The sequence below is a fragment of the Eubalaena glacialis genome, chromosome 1 (assembly GCF_028564815.1).
Source record: "Eubalaena glacialis isolate mEubGla1 chromosome 1, mEubGla1.1.hap2.+ XY, whole genome shotgun sequence".
Taxonomy (NCBI): Eukaryota; Metazoa; Chordata; class Mammalia; order Artiodactyla; family Balaenidae; genus Eubalaena; species Eubalaena glacialis.
Genome location: NC_083716.1, coordinates 109,668,391 through 109,682,693, shown reverse-complemented (window position 1 = coordinate 109,682,693; position 14,303 = coordinate 109,668,391). Strand labels below are relative to the sequence as shown.

At 39.4% G+C, this 14,303-nt stretch overlaps 1 protein-coding gene across 6 annotated transcripts in view; it reads right to left on the bottom strand.

Annotated features, from left to right (window-relative positions):
• HERC2 (HECT and RLD domain containing E3 ubiquitin protein ligase 2) overlaps positions 1-14,303 on the bottom strand; it is a 215,612-nt gene that overhangs the window by 58,880 nt on the left and 142,429 nt on the right. For all 6 annotated transcript variants that reach the window (XM_061182985.1, XM_061182988.1, XM_061182986.1 and 3 more), the window contains 10 exons: positions 13,507-13,682; positions 10,199-10,310; positions 8,812-8,893; positions 8,562-8,705; positions 7,042-7,132; positions 6,564-6,741; positions 6,295-6,376; positions 6,043-6,214; positions 2,865-3,009; positions 1,985-2,210 (listed from right to left, as the gene is read on the bottom strand). In XM_061182985.1, the coding sequence (XP_061038968.1) occupies positions 1,985-2,210; positions 2,865-3,009; positions 6,043-6,214; positions 6,295-6,376; positions 6,564-6,741; positions 7,042-7,132; positions 8,562-8,705; positions 8,812-8,893; positions 10,199-10,310; positions 13,507-13,682 (1,408 nt within the window). The remainder of the gene's footprint in view (positions 1-1,984; positions 2,211-2,864; positions 3,010-6,042; positions 6,215-6,294; positions 6,377-6,563; positions 6,742-7,041; positions 7,133-8,561; positions 8,706-8,811; positions 8,894-10,198; positions 10,311-13,506; positions 13,683-14,303) is intronic.

The following is a 14,303-nucleotide window of genomic DNA, read 5'->3' as shown; positions in this document are numbered from 1 at the left end:
ATCAAAGAAATGAAAAGTAGCAAAACCAAGTGGGGTTTATTCAATATGGAAGACTGACTCAAAAACCTTAATATGAATATTCATAGCAGGTTTTACTTGTAATAACCCCAAACTGAAATAATCCAAATGTCCTTAAAAAGATCAACTGTATTTCTACACACTAGCAAGAATCAACTTGAATATTTCTAGATAATAGCAAGGAACAAAAGAAATTATTAAAACACCATTAATAACAGGATGAACAATATGAAATATTTAGGGATAAATATGACAGAAGATATACAAGACCTGTACACTGAAAGATCTAAACAAATGGAGAGAAATACTACATTCAAGGGTTGGAAGATTCAATACTGTGAAGCAAGTCCCAAATTGATCTATAGTCAGTGCAATCAAATTCCCAAGTAGGCTATTTTATAAAAATTGAAAAGCTGATTCTAAAAGTTATATGGAGGGGCTTCCCTGGTGGAACAGTGGTTAAGAATCCGTCTGCCAGTGCAGGGGACATGGGTTCGAGCCCTGGTCCGGGAAGATCCCACACGCCGTGGAGCAACTAAGCCCATATGCCACAGCTACTGAGCCTGTGCTCTAGAGCCCGCGAGCCACAACTACTGAGCCCACATGCCACAACTACTGAAGCCCACGCACCTGGAGCCCATGCCCTGCAGCAGGAGGGGCCACCGCAATGGGAGGCCCATGCACTGCAACGAAGAGTAGCCCCCCCTCGCCACAACTAGAGAAAGCCCACTTGCAGCAACAAAGACCCAATTCAGCCAAAAACAAATAAATAAAATTTAAAAAAATAAAAATAAAAAAAATAAAAGTTATATGGAAATGCAAAGGGTCTAGAATACCCAAAACATATTTGAAAAAGAACAAAGCTAAAGGATTACCAAAGCTTGAATTCATTCTTTTATAAAGCTACAGTAATCAAGACAATGTGGTATTTGCATCAAAATACAAAAATAAGTCAACCAAACAGAACTGAGAATCCAGAAATAGATCCACACATACATAAACAACTGATTTTTGACACAAGTGCAAATTCTTTCAATCAAGAAAGGATACTTCTTTTTGACAAATGCAACTGAAACAACTGGATATCCATATACCAAACATAAATAAATAAATAAATTTATTTATTTATTTCAATCCATACCTCACACCATATATGAAATTTAACTCAAGATCAAGCATACACCTAAATACCTAAAACTATAGAACTTTTATAAGAAAACACAGGAAAAGAATCTTTATGGTCTTGAGTCAGGCAAAGGCTGTTTAAATACAACACTCAAATAAAAGATAAAAATGGATAAACTGGACTTCATCAAAATTAGAAATTTTTTGCTCTTTAAAATTCACCTAAGAGAATGAAGAGACAAGCTACATTGGGAGAAAATATGTGCAAATCATATATCTGATGAAAGACTTGCACCCAGAATACATAAAAAGTGTTCAAAACTCAATAATAAGAAAACAAACAACCTAGGTTTAAATACAGGCAAAAGATTTGAATAGACACTTAAAACATATTTGGGTGGTAAATAAGCAAGACGCTCAACATCATTAGTCATTAGGGAAATGCAAAGCAAAACCACAATGAGATACCACTACACATCTACAAGAATGGCTAACATTAAAGACTGACCACACCAAGTACAGACACAAATATGGAGGAGCTAGAGCTTTAGAACAAACACTTTGCAAAACAGTTTGCAGTTCTTGAGAAGATAAACCTACATCTACCAAGAATTCCTCTCCTAGGTATTACCCTAGAGAAATGCAAGCGTATGTCCATATAAAGACCTGTACACAAAGGATCACAGCAATTTTATCTGTATAGCCAAAATTTGTGGCTGTGGTTCAGAATGCAGTTAGCCCAGTGCCACAACCCCTAATCTGGTAGCGACACCACACATTCTATCAATGGCGTTGCTGTAGCATACAGAGGGGTCTCAAATAAAACACAAATCTGTGTTACCTAAATAGGAAGCACCTAAAGGGTCTCTTGCAGTCTGGAAGAGGACGGGCTCGTGGACAGAGGGTGTTGCCACGTCGACGGTTGTCCATGCCACGCTGTGTGAAGACCCGCAAGCCACTCGCGTGATCTTCTGGCCTTCTAAGCCTTGCACAAGTGTGGGCTTTCTATTAACCGTGGTCGTGCCATTGCCCTGTTGGCCGTGGTCATTGTCACCCCAAGCGTACACCTGTTAAGGCGAAAAAAACGGAATTTTTCAATATTTCAGAACATTTGCTCTAAATTTACTTCAAAATTCTTGCCAATGACTATAGACGAGTATTTACTTAATATCAACCCAATGAATTCATCTGTTTTGTTCTGTTATAGGAAGCAGGGAAGTTCTCCTCTTCAACTAAATATAGTAACTTATTTTTTCCTTCATTTTGCAAAGAAAAATGATCAAAAAAATATGCTCACTTTTCAAGGAATTTACTTCTTGGCTTTACAGAATTAGAAAGTATAATTCATTTTTAATTCATTTTGATTAAAGTACAGTGTGATTTGTTGTCATAAGTGAATATCAAAGTATATCATCTATGAGCCTGTCATGGGATGGCCTCTCATGGTGGAAGAACGAGTAACACTTGTCAAGGATAACTTTATTTCTGAAATGAAGTACATATATCTCCCCATCAGGCATTAGAGTGGGAAACCCCATGGCTTTATAGCCTGCGTCAGTCAGCAGCTCTTTCCCGGGTATGCTCACCCATGCTGACAGTTAGGCAGATATACACAGGAACACAATGGACAAAGCCCACCCTCCTGGTGCCCCAGTACCTGGACTCATGTCATTTCATCACGTTATACTACAGACATAAGGACCTCTCACAGGCTCGCTTACCTGCCCCGCGTCAGTGACCGCCAGGCAGTGCAGGGCCCCGACGGCCACATGCACAATCTTCTTCCCTCTCAGCCCTTCCACGACCTGCGGTTTCCGCACATGCACGTCAGAGCCATGGCCCAGCCTGAAGTAGTCCCCCTTCCCCCTGCAAGGAGGTCAAGACCGAGCATTTTAATACACGATTATGGTGCTGGCAATGCCCCACAGAAAAACACTCACTGTCACAGTGCTAGAGCCAGCTCAATGATAACATCATACACAGTGCCCAAGGTCTTTGAAATTACTGTTATTATTATATTGTTCTAAAATCGTATACCATTAATTCAAATTAATTCATTAATTCTGCTAGCAAGATCCTTAATGTGTGTTTTACATTTAACTTACTGATATAGGTTTCATCTAAAGAGACTGAAAACATGACACACAACCTCAAATGGCTCTTAAAAGACCTCTCTGCTATAATTCTTCCTCAGCTGCCTTTGGGTCATGATACTCAGGCTTAGGCCATCACACTGCCTGCCCGTGGTCAGCTGGATATTCCATTCCTTTCTGATTTAGTAAAATAATCTTTCACTAGAAACACACATGAACTTTTTCAGGGATCAAAGAAATCAGAAATCTGTTTTCCACCCATTTGATCACTAGGCTTCTTGCACGGCAAAGCAGCAGAAGAAACCCTCTACATACACCTCACCTAAACAAGAAAGACAAAACTGAAACCATTTCCACTAAGATCAGGAACAAGACAAGGTTGCCCACTCTCAACACTATTATTCAACATAGTTTTGGAAGTTTTAGCCACAGCAATCAGAGAAGAAAAAGAAATAAAAGGAATCCTAATCGGAAAAGAAGAAGTAAAGCTGTCACTGTTTGCAGATGACATGATACTATACATAGAGAATCCTAAAGATGCTACCAGAAAACTACTAGAGCTAATCAATGAATTTGGTAAAGTAGCAGGATACAAAATTAATGCACAGAAATCTCTTGCATTCCTATACACTAATGATGAAAAATCTGAAAGTGAAATTAAGAAAACACTCCCATTTACCATTGCAACAAAAAGAATAAAATATCTAGGAAAAAACAAACCTAAGGAGACAAAAGACCTATATGCAGAAAATTATAAGACACTGATGAAAGAAATTAAAGATGATACAAATAGATGAAGAGATATACCATGTTCTTGGATTGGAAGAATCAACATTGTGAAAATGACTATACTCCCCAAAGCAATCTACAGATTCAATGCAATCCCTATCAAAGTACCACTGGCATTTTTCACAGAACTAGAACAAGAAATTTCACAATTTGTATGGAAACACAAAAGACCCCGAATAGCTAAAGCAATCTTGAGAAAGAAAAACGGAGCTGGAGGAATCAGGCTCCCGGACTTCAGACTATACTACAAAGCTACAGTAATCAAGACAGTATGGTACTGGCACAAAAACAGAAATATAGATCAATGGAATGGGAGAGAAAGCCCAGAGATAAACCCACACACAGATGGTCACCTTATCTTTGATAAAGGAGGCAAGAATATACAATGGAGAAAAGACAGCCTGTTCAATAAGTGGTGCTGGGAAAACTGGACAGCTACATGTAAAAGAATGAAATTGAAACACTCCCTAACACCATACACAAAAATAAACTCAAAATGGATTAAAGACCTAAATGTAAGGCCAGACACTATCAAACTCTTAAGAGGAAAACATAGGCAGAACACTCTATGACATAAATCACAGCAAGATCCTTTTTGACCCACCTCCTAGAGAAATGGAAATAAACAAATGGGACCTAATGAAACTTAAAAGCTTCTGCACAGCAAAGGAAACCATAAACAAGACGAAAAGACAACCCTCAGAATGGGAGAAAATATTTGCAAATGAAGCAACTGACAAAGGATTAATCTCCAAAATTTACAAGCAGCTCATGCAGCTCAATATCAAAAAAACAAACAACCCAATCCAAAAATGGGCAGAAGACCTAAATAGACATTTCTCCAAAGAAGGTATACAGATTGACAACAAACACATGAAAGAATGCTCAACATCACTAATCATTAGAGAAATGCATATCAAAACTACAATGCGATTACCATCTCACACCGGTCAGAATGGCCATCATCAAAAAACCTACAAACAATAAATGCTGGAGAGGGTGTGGAGAAAAGGGAACCCTCTTGCACTCTTGGTGGAAATGTAAATTGATACAGCCACTATGGAGAACGGTATGGAGGTTCCTTAAAAAACTAAAAACAGAACTACCATACGACCCAGCAATCCCACTACTGGGCATATACCCTGAGAAAACCATAATTCAAAAAGAGTCATGTACCACAATATTCATTGCAGCTCTATTTACAATAGCCAGGACATGGAAGCAACCTAAGTGTCCATCGACAGATGAATGGATAAAGAAGATGTGGCACATATATACAATGGAATATTACTCAGCCATAAAAAGAAACGAAATTGAGTTATTTGTAGTGAGGTGGATGGACTACCGTCTGTCATACCGAGTGAAGTAAGAAAGAGAATAATACTGTATGCTAACACATATATATGGAATCTAAAAAAAAAGAAAAATGGTCATGAATAACGTAGGGGCAAGACGGGAATAAAGACGCAGACCTACTAGAGAATGGACTTGAGGATACGGGCAGGGGGAAGGGTAAGCTGGGACAAAGTGAGAGAGTGGCATGGACATATATACACCACCAAATGTCAAATAGATAGCTAGTGGGAAGCAGTCGCATAGCACAGGGAGATCAGCTCTGTGCTTTGTGACCACCTAGAGGTGTGGGATAGGGAGGGTGGGAGGGAGGGAGACGCAAGAGGGAAGAGATATGAGGATATATGTATATGTATAACTGATTCACTTTGCTATAAAGCAGAAACTAACACACCATAGTAAAGCAATTATACTCCAATAAAAACGTTAAAAATAAATAAATAAACAAAAAAAACCACAAGACAGACAAGTTGGGCTAAATTTTCTCCAGTGTTCTTTTCTAAACAGCCCAGTTATAATGGGAAATTTCTTATAATATTGTCGCTAATCCCAACTCAAAATAAGTCAAAAAACAAAGATGCCTGAACGAGGAAGAAAATAAAGGTTTCCCCCTCCCTAAAAGGCCCCGCACAGACACACTGACGGATGACAGGCGTTTACGTACCACGTCCACACCACTCCCGACTTGGTGAGGGCCAGGGAGAACTGTGCTCCGCACTCGATCTGACACACCCCCTGTCCATTTAGTCTCTCAATGTTCTGGGGAATGTTACAGCCTTCGCTTCCTCCCCGGCCCAATTTTCCAAAGTCACCATCGCCCCAGGAAAATACCAAACCTAGGTTTAAAAATATATACTTTAGGCCAGTGTCTCACAATGTTCCTCCCCCAGCAACGTGGAGTCAGGACAGGACTCACCTTCATCAGTCAGAGCCAGGGTCTGTGCATCTCTACTTCCACACGCCACCTGGATTACTCTGTGACCAAGAAGGACTTTCACCTACTCAATCACAAATTTAAAAACAGAATCAAGTACAGGCACTGAGAAAGCAAGGGGGATTTTTCCCCACAGACTGAAAGCCAATACTGCTCATGCCTTTATGAACTGTCCTAGACTGGGAGCTTATCTTCTCTGGAAATCAGCAGGTGGTAAACTTTCTGCAAGCAACAAAAATGTGTATAATCACCATTTTGGGCTTCAGCTGTGTTGTGTTATCCCCATGTCCCAAGCGGCCGTACTCTCCGAGGCCCCAGGTGTACAGTTCACCACTGGACGTGAGGGCTGCACTGTGCGAGCTCCCACAGGCAATATCCCGGATTCGCTTGGTTTTCAGGGCCTCTATCAGCCGTGGCTTGTCACAGTTCCTAAAGCAAGATTAAATAATATTCCCTATAATCAATCCAGCCTTTTTAAACAAGAAAGAAAATGACATCAACACTGATCCACATTTAGTCAAAACAACATCTTTAGATTAAGTTAAGTATCAAACCTTAGAACATGTGAGGCCAAACCACATTCATAGATATTTTTTAAATATATTTTTAAGTTCCGTTTTCATAAATAACCCATCCTACTCAATTTTCTACAAAAAACTATCAAAAAGCACTCACTATTATTAACAGTAACAGTTTCTTATTAGCAAGTAATGAAGAAAATATTCTTACATTCTACTGAAGTGTCCAAGTTTGCCATCATCACCTTCACCCCAGGAAAACACTTTCCCATCAACAGTTAAAGCTGTAGCGTGCCGTCCACCTGCAACATTCACACAGAGGGAGGCTGCCAAAGTTGGTTTACAAAAGTTAACAGCACAACTGCCTATTTTGCCTGGCATGCAGTATGTGTGAATATGTGTTGAATAACTGAGTAAATAAGATGAACATTTCAGGGTGACAAATATATAAAATAAGTGAACATTTATTAAACTACAAAGTTTAAGTCCTAGAAAGAATTTTACTCGCAAAGAAGCGGCAAAATAATGCTATTTATTAATGGGGTTGCTGCTATGTTAAATATATAAAAGGTCAAAATTCAGATGGAAAAATAAGTACATTTGTGATTAGACAAATTATCAAATGCAGTGGCAATTGGGCTTTTGTGAAATGCACCTCAACAATGGAATTATTTAAGCAGAAGTACCATCACTTGCAATTAAGGCACTGTGCTCACTCTTCCCAAAACAATCAGCTCATGCTTCTTCCCCAGCACGCCTCACTCTCCCAGTCCACCCACCCCAGCTCAGGACTGAAGAGCGTTTCCTCTCTGTCACTGTGTCCACCAGTTCCTAGGCTCCTAATACCCATTCGCACCCTATCCCTTGCCAACAGAGCCCACATGATCCAGGGCCATGTGCTCAGCTAAAAACCACGCTTCCCAGACTCCCTTGCCCAGAGAGGATGGTGACAGAGATGCGATAGAAGTGTGTGAGGCTTCCAGAAAAGCTCTTTGGAGGGGCGGAGTGGGCCTGAGGAAAAGGCCTATCTTATACGTTCACCTGCAGCTGCAACGGGGGTGGACAGCAAGCCAGTGCTCCTCACAGGTACTGGGGCTGCTGCCCTGGCCCTGGGCCCCACCTCCAGGTTTTTACAGAGGATGGTAAAATGCCATCTTGCTCAAGCCACTACCGTTTGGATTTTCTGTTATAAGGGGGTTAAATCTAACCCTATCCAGTATAGACACGAACTCAGTTTGTATCTAATTCAGTTCATTTCCTCAGAGGCCAAGCACAGTGCTTTGAAATGATACCCAATAAAAGTTTCCTGAATTGAAGCAGTGTGATTTTTTTTCTTTAAATGGTTCTTTCTTATCACTGGAATTTACAGATACTGGGAATCTGATGAAAGTTACAGGCTCTTTCCCCAGAAAACTAACACATATTTAAGCACAGAACGTGAATGACTGCAGAGATGCTATGAACCTGAGACCACAGCTCCAAGACTAAAAGCCCCCTCCTTTGGTGAGGTATGCCCCACGCGCCTGGAACGCCAGCAACCACTGGTCTCCAAGAATAATTAAACTCTAGACCACCTGGAGCTTTACATTAACCAACTTTTATTCCTAACAGTTAAGTAAAACTTGAAAAAGAATGCAAAGACACTTTAGGGGAAATTGTTTATGGCCCCAGTTAATTACAGAGCACGAACAACAGGCTTATCTGTGTACCAGGCCAAAGCCTGGCCCTTACCTGAGTGAACAGCCACCTTCTTGACCACATAACTGCTGAGAGCTGTGATCTGTCGAGGAATGGGCACAGTCCCACTGGAGAGGCCCAGCCCCAGCCGGCCATTCGTGGCTTCTCCACAGGCATACACTTTCCCTTCCACTGTCACTGCAAGGAACAGGAGTGAGGAAAGGACTCACTTTTCACAATGCAACAACTATGTTTTTAGTCCTAAGCATCATTTAAAACTTTTTAAATATTAGAATAATCATACCTGCAAACAAACTTTTAGAACCACCAGCCACCTGTACTACATTCAAAGCAGACAGTGTCTCAGAGAATGAAGGAACTTTTATCTAAAACAAGAATTTTTTAAAAAGTAAAGGAGAAAAGAGAGAATGTTATTTACACTTTTAAAATTACAAGTAATCTTACTAGATGGTACAAAGAATTACTGTTAATTTACATGGTTATATTAACCAAAGAAGTTCTTGTCTCTTAGATATACACAAGTATTTTAAGGATGAAATGATACACTGAGATTGACTTTAAAATGAATAGGGGTGAGGCTGTGTAGAAAATAAAGACAAAAATGTGACCATCTGCAACTGTTGAAGCTGGTACAGGGACAAGAGGACTCAGGTCCCTATTCTTTCTACCTGGGTACATCTGAACATATCCGTAACAAAGGCAAAAAATAAAATACACATAATGTGAAGATATAAACAAACATTTGGTAAACTACATTTTATTTCAGGTCATGTCCTGCTCATTCTTGTTAATTCTGACTAAGAAATTATACACTTAAATTTCCCATTAGAGATGGGCGTGATTTAACTTAAAATTATTAAGGCCCCTGTCTAAGAAGCCTTTATGATTCCTATGTGTCAGAAAGTATCAAACAGTCACTACTACTGTGGAAGAAGGATGTCCATCACAACCGTGAAGCGCCAATCTACCCTTCATGTGCAAACCGCAAAAAGAGCCACGCCCTCAGGACCCCCCAGACAGCCCCTGTCACAGCTGACACATCTCCAAATGCAGGGCAGGGGCCTCAGAAACAAATGTAACTGAAGGCTGCTGAATTACATAAGACTATTTTCATTGTACTAGAACCACGAGACTTAAAATGAATGAGTTCTAACGTTCCTTTTCAGCTTCTCAGCAATGCAGGTAACAAGGGATCTTATGATGGGTGAAGTCTCATGGAGTACTAAGTAGTGGAGATGCTCATCTGAAAAGAAACTGTTTCCAGACCCTAAAATCTGGAGGAATCTGTCCCTCAGTCAGGAGCCACACTGCATCCAACTCTAGTTCAAATGCATCATTTGCTGTACCTACTCTTTAAAATATCATTATACTCCACAATTTTTACCTCTGCGCTTGTCAAGTCTTTTCAAAAGTGTATGTTCTAGTTTACAAAACAGCAGTAATGCAACTATATCTAAAGTGCACTATTTTCCAAGGACAGAGGCTTCTCAGAAACTAAATTTGATAATGTCTATGAGTTCATGTCAAGAACTACTTAAGAAAAGTCAACTTTAAAAACAACATATAAAAGGAAAAACCATTATAAAAACTTCAAGAAGCCTGGCTGTTGCTGGGCCTGTCTGGGCCCGAGCAGCACGGGGTGGCGAGGGCACGGGGTATCGAGCAGGTACCTTGGAGCCCTTCAGCCCTCCCAGCTGGTCCTTGTCATTCAGGCCCCACACAAACACTTTGGTTCTTATCGTAGCCGCCGATTCCAGACCTGCAGCCTTCTTTCTAATAAGGCTAATCAAAGGAAAAATAAAACAGAAATAGAGGTCAGTCAGCGTAAAAAAAATTTTTAAATAAAAAGGAAAACAACCTCAAGCACACAGTTTGCTGGTTACTATCAGAAACTCTTAAAGTTTTGTTTTAATTCAACAAAGCCTGAAGTATACACAGGAGTTAGTGTTCCAGAGGGTCAAAATTTCTAGATACCAGTATGCTACCTTTCAATACTAGAATTTAACCTTAGCTTTTTATTCTGGTGGAGATCTTCCCAAGAGACACTGTGCAGTTCTCTTTCTTCTTGTATACCAAGTTGAACGGGACAGCTTTTACTGCTTTTACAGCAATTACCGCCCATCACCTTAACACACAGCTACTGCAGATGTAACTGGAGAGAATGCTGGTTAATGGCGCCAAGAATCACCACCGGGACTGGCATTGTGGCCATGTCCCTAAACCCCAAACCCTGTTTGGTCCTATTTTTCCCCCAAAGAAATAATAAAATGGATGTAGCCACATAACCTCTGATGTACTCAAACACAAACACATGTCCCGAGGCAAAATGCACATTTCTTCCTTTACACCCTCTGCCCACTGTGCTGGCCAGCTGCGCTGGAGGAGGAGGTCCAAACCTCCATTCTGCCAGGGGAGGCCTGCCCAGCCCCCCGAGGCTCCTGAAGCACAGGCCATCTCATTCATCCCATCTCCTGACCTGCCCTCGATGGGTTAAAAGTTTCATCAACAAAGCCCACACATGCTTCAAAATAAAACAAAAATTAAATTTAAAAAAAATTTTAAAAAACATATATAATGACAAAATCACAGCAACCAATGTCCATGCATTAAGTGTTAACTATACTGCTAACACTTGAGAAAAATGGCTATTGTTACTTCCAATTTGTTGTACATCAGAAATAAATTAGATTGAATCAATTAAAAAAAAAAGTCCATCAATTCCTGAACATGATTAAGAACACGAAGTACACGGAATAGTGTTAGATTTTCTTGGTTGTCAGTTTGATGCCAGGTGGTAAGAAACTGCCGCTTCTGTGTTTGAGGTTTTGGCTTTTTGCTTTTGTTCTATTTTTATAAGCTACAATAGACAACTGAAGACTCCAGAGATTAGCTTACAGATAGGTAAGATTTTTTTAACGTGTTACATACTGATGAATATTTACTTTCAGGGATCAAAATTTTATGGTTTGGGGATAAAAAGGTAGGAAAATTCTCATCCTATACCAGGCAAAGGAGAGCAAGTATATGTACATTCTAACTATTTGAAATACCTTGTAACACAGTGTTACTCAAAAATATGTAGGGGATTCAACCAGTGTTGAGACGTGTAAGGACTGGTACCATGTAAGCAACAGCACGGGGAACAAATGCCAGCGGGTGGTCAGTGAGGGCACACCCTAGTTGGGGGCTTGCCCTGTGGGAGACTGCTTGGACCATTCATTAGTTATTAGCTCATTAATGATATCTGACAGGAAAAAAAAATTACATTCAAATATCTAAAATTTCTTTTGTGAATGTATCCAGCTGTGTAAAAACTTCATCTATGAGTAAAGCTCAAACTTTTGTGGTTATTTCACATATATAGCACATGTACTAATTATATTTGTCCAATTCATTTTAGTAACTACCGAATAAGAAAATGTGGCTCTATAATCCTTTCACTTAAAAATCCCAATGATTTATTTAAGTGAAATGTCATTTTCCTCACTTAATTAAATTAATGCATGTAGACACAGTTTGAACTGTAACATATAGTATAACATATATTCTAGATAAGGTAGTGTTATAAGACTATTTTCTTTTCAACTTCTTTGCAAAGCTTCCGAAACGAAACAAGACAGGATCCAAGCCCAAGATCCCTAGAATGACCTGATTTATCACCCCAGTGGCCACCTCTTCATGACTAAGAGTATGTGCTTAATAGCAGTGCAGGGCCAAGCTCCTTTGTTTCAAAAAGACAGACTGCTCACGTCACACACTAGAAAGCACTCAGTGCTAAGGGCAGAGCTCAGATGTCACTGCTATCTGCCTCTAGTGGACATCTGCAAGGACCCAGCTACACCAGCAATACAACAGAAACACCTATCAACTTAGCAATTTCACTTTTAGCAATTTATTTGTGAAAAGACAACTTACCTGAGGACAGTAATTGTCTGCACTGTTTGCTGCTGGGACGTAAACAGAGCTCAGAACAGACACTGCACATGAGCCCTCCATACAGGTCTTGGAATAAAAAGCAAAGGTGCACAGACCTGGCAGACATCTTTCTTCACCCTTGATATATGCTGTTCCCCTGCCAACACCCCTTACTGCCCACTTTGCTTTGATGGGGGGAGTTTTTCCTTGTTTTCCTGACAGCCCAATGCTCCTTTGCAGACGCTCAAAGCACCAGGCCCTTCTCCTTCGTGCACTTCCCACAGCCATGAGGCCACTCCAATGTGTGTGAGTTTGTCTTGTTTTATTTAGCATGTTCACTACAGCAGTCACAGGACAGAGAACAGGGCTTAGCCTCCAGTAGGTGATCAATAAATATATGGTGGATGAATAAATACAGTAATAGTCATCACTACAGGGCTCATACAAAATAAGGAACTGAGTGAGTAAATGAGAACTTAATCATGAAACGAAATATTGCACAAAATAAAATTATACAACAGAAGACTAATGATACAGATATTCTAAAGATGGATGTTGCTCATGGTTGCACAATAATGTAAATTTACTTAATGCCACTGAACTATACACTTAACAACTAGTTAAGATGGTAAATTTATGTATATTTTATTATAATAAAAAATTTTTAATTTAAAAGTTATTAATAAAATACTTAACAAAAAAGGCTGTAAAATACATACCATACCACACTATCTCCAAAGGAAAACACAATTAGGGACAGATAAGAAAGAAAACTATAAGAATATATACCAAAATATTAACAGTAATATTTCAGGTAGAAAAATTCAACATTTTTTTTTCACTTTTAAGTGAATTTTTCTAAATACAATGTGTTTCCACATTAAATTTTTCCTAAAATTAAATTAAATCATATTTTTGAATATGATTTGAACATTAACTAATATTTAACAAATAGTCCTATGGGCACTAAACTATCCTCATTATGAGATACACTCCAATTAAACATTGGCTTTTGAAAGTGAGAGTTTGGGCATAAGTACCACCAACAGCAAACAGCTCTCACCTCCCACTGTTGCCTTTTTCGTCTTCTTCCTCCTCATTATCTGAAGCTAAGAAAGGAACTGCAGCCAAATCTTCCTCTTCCGCACGTATCCGTCCCAGCAGGATGAGACCATGGATTTTACAATCAATTCCTGAGCTCCTGCACTGCTTTATTGCAATTTCAATATACCTGTGATACTAGATACAAACACAGTAAGCTACAGAGTTTTCAGAATCAAACACATTAGATACTTTAACTGGAGAGAAGGACATATGAGACATGGAATGTGTGGAAAGTTAGAGCCCCTTTACTTAAGTTCTGGAAATACGAGGCAGGGTTGATGCAGCCACATTTGAGTGGGGTTCGCTTTCAAAAGAAGTCGTTAATTCACCAAGGATGTCCATCCAAGGCATGGGACTCACAGTGATTTTCTTACTAAAACGAAATAGTATGATAGACTTACTGAATGACTCCAAAACTTTTCTGTCTTAAAGCTTTCTTAAACCAAGATGATTAAGAAAGAGATTAGGTGTTCAGGTCACAAAGCCTTCATAATTTTTAAAACATAATAAAAATACTTGATTACATACAAATTAGAGAAAACAATACACAGAGCCCCATAACCCCATCACCTAGTTCAACAATTATCAATGGATGACTGATTTTGTTCATATATGGATTATCATAAGAAAATTCCAGGCAGCATGTTGTTTCAAAACTTTAGTATGTATCACTGAAATACAGGCATTTAAAAAATATATCCACAGTACTATTATGATAGCTAAATCAATAATCTCATGTCATCTAAATGCCACCAG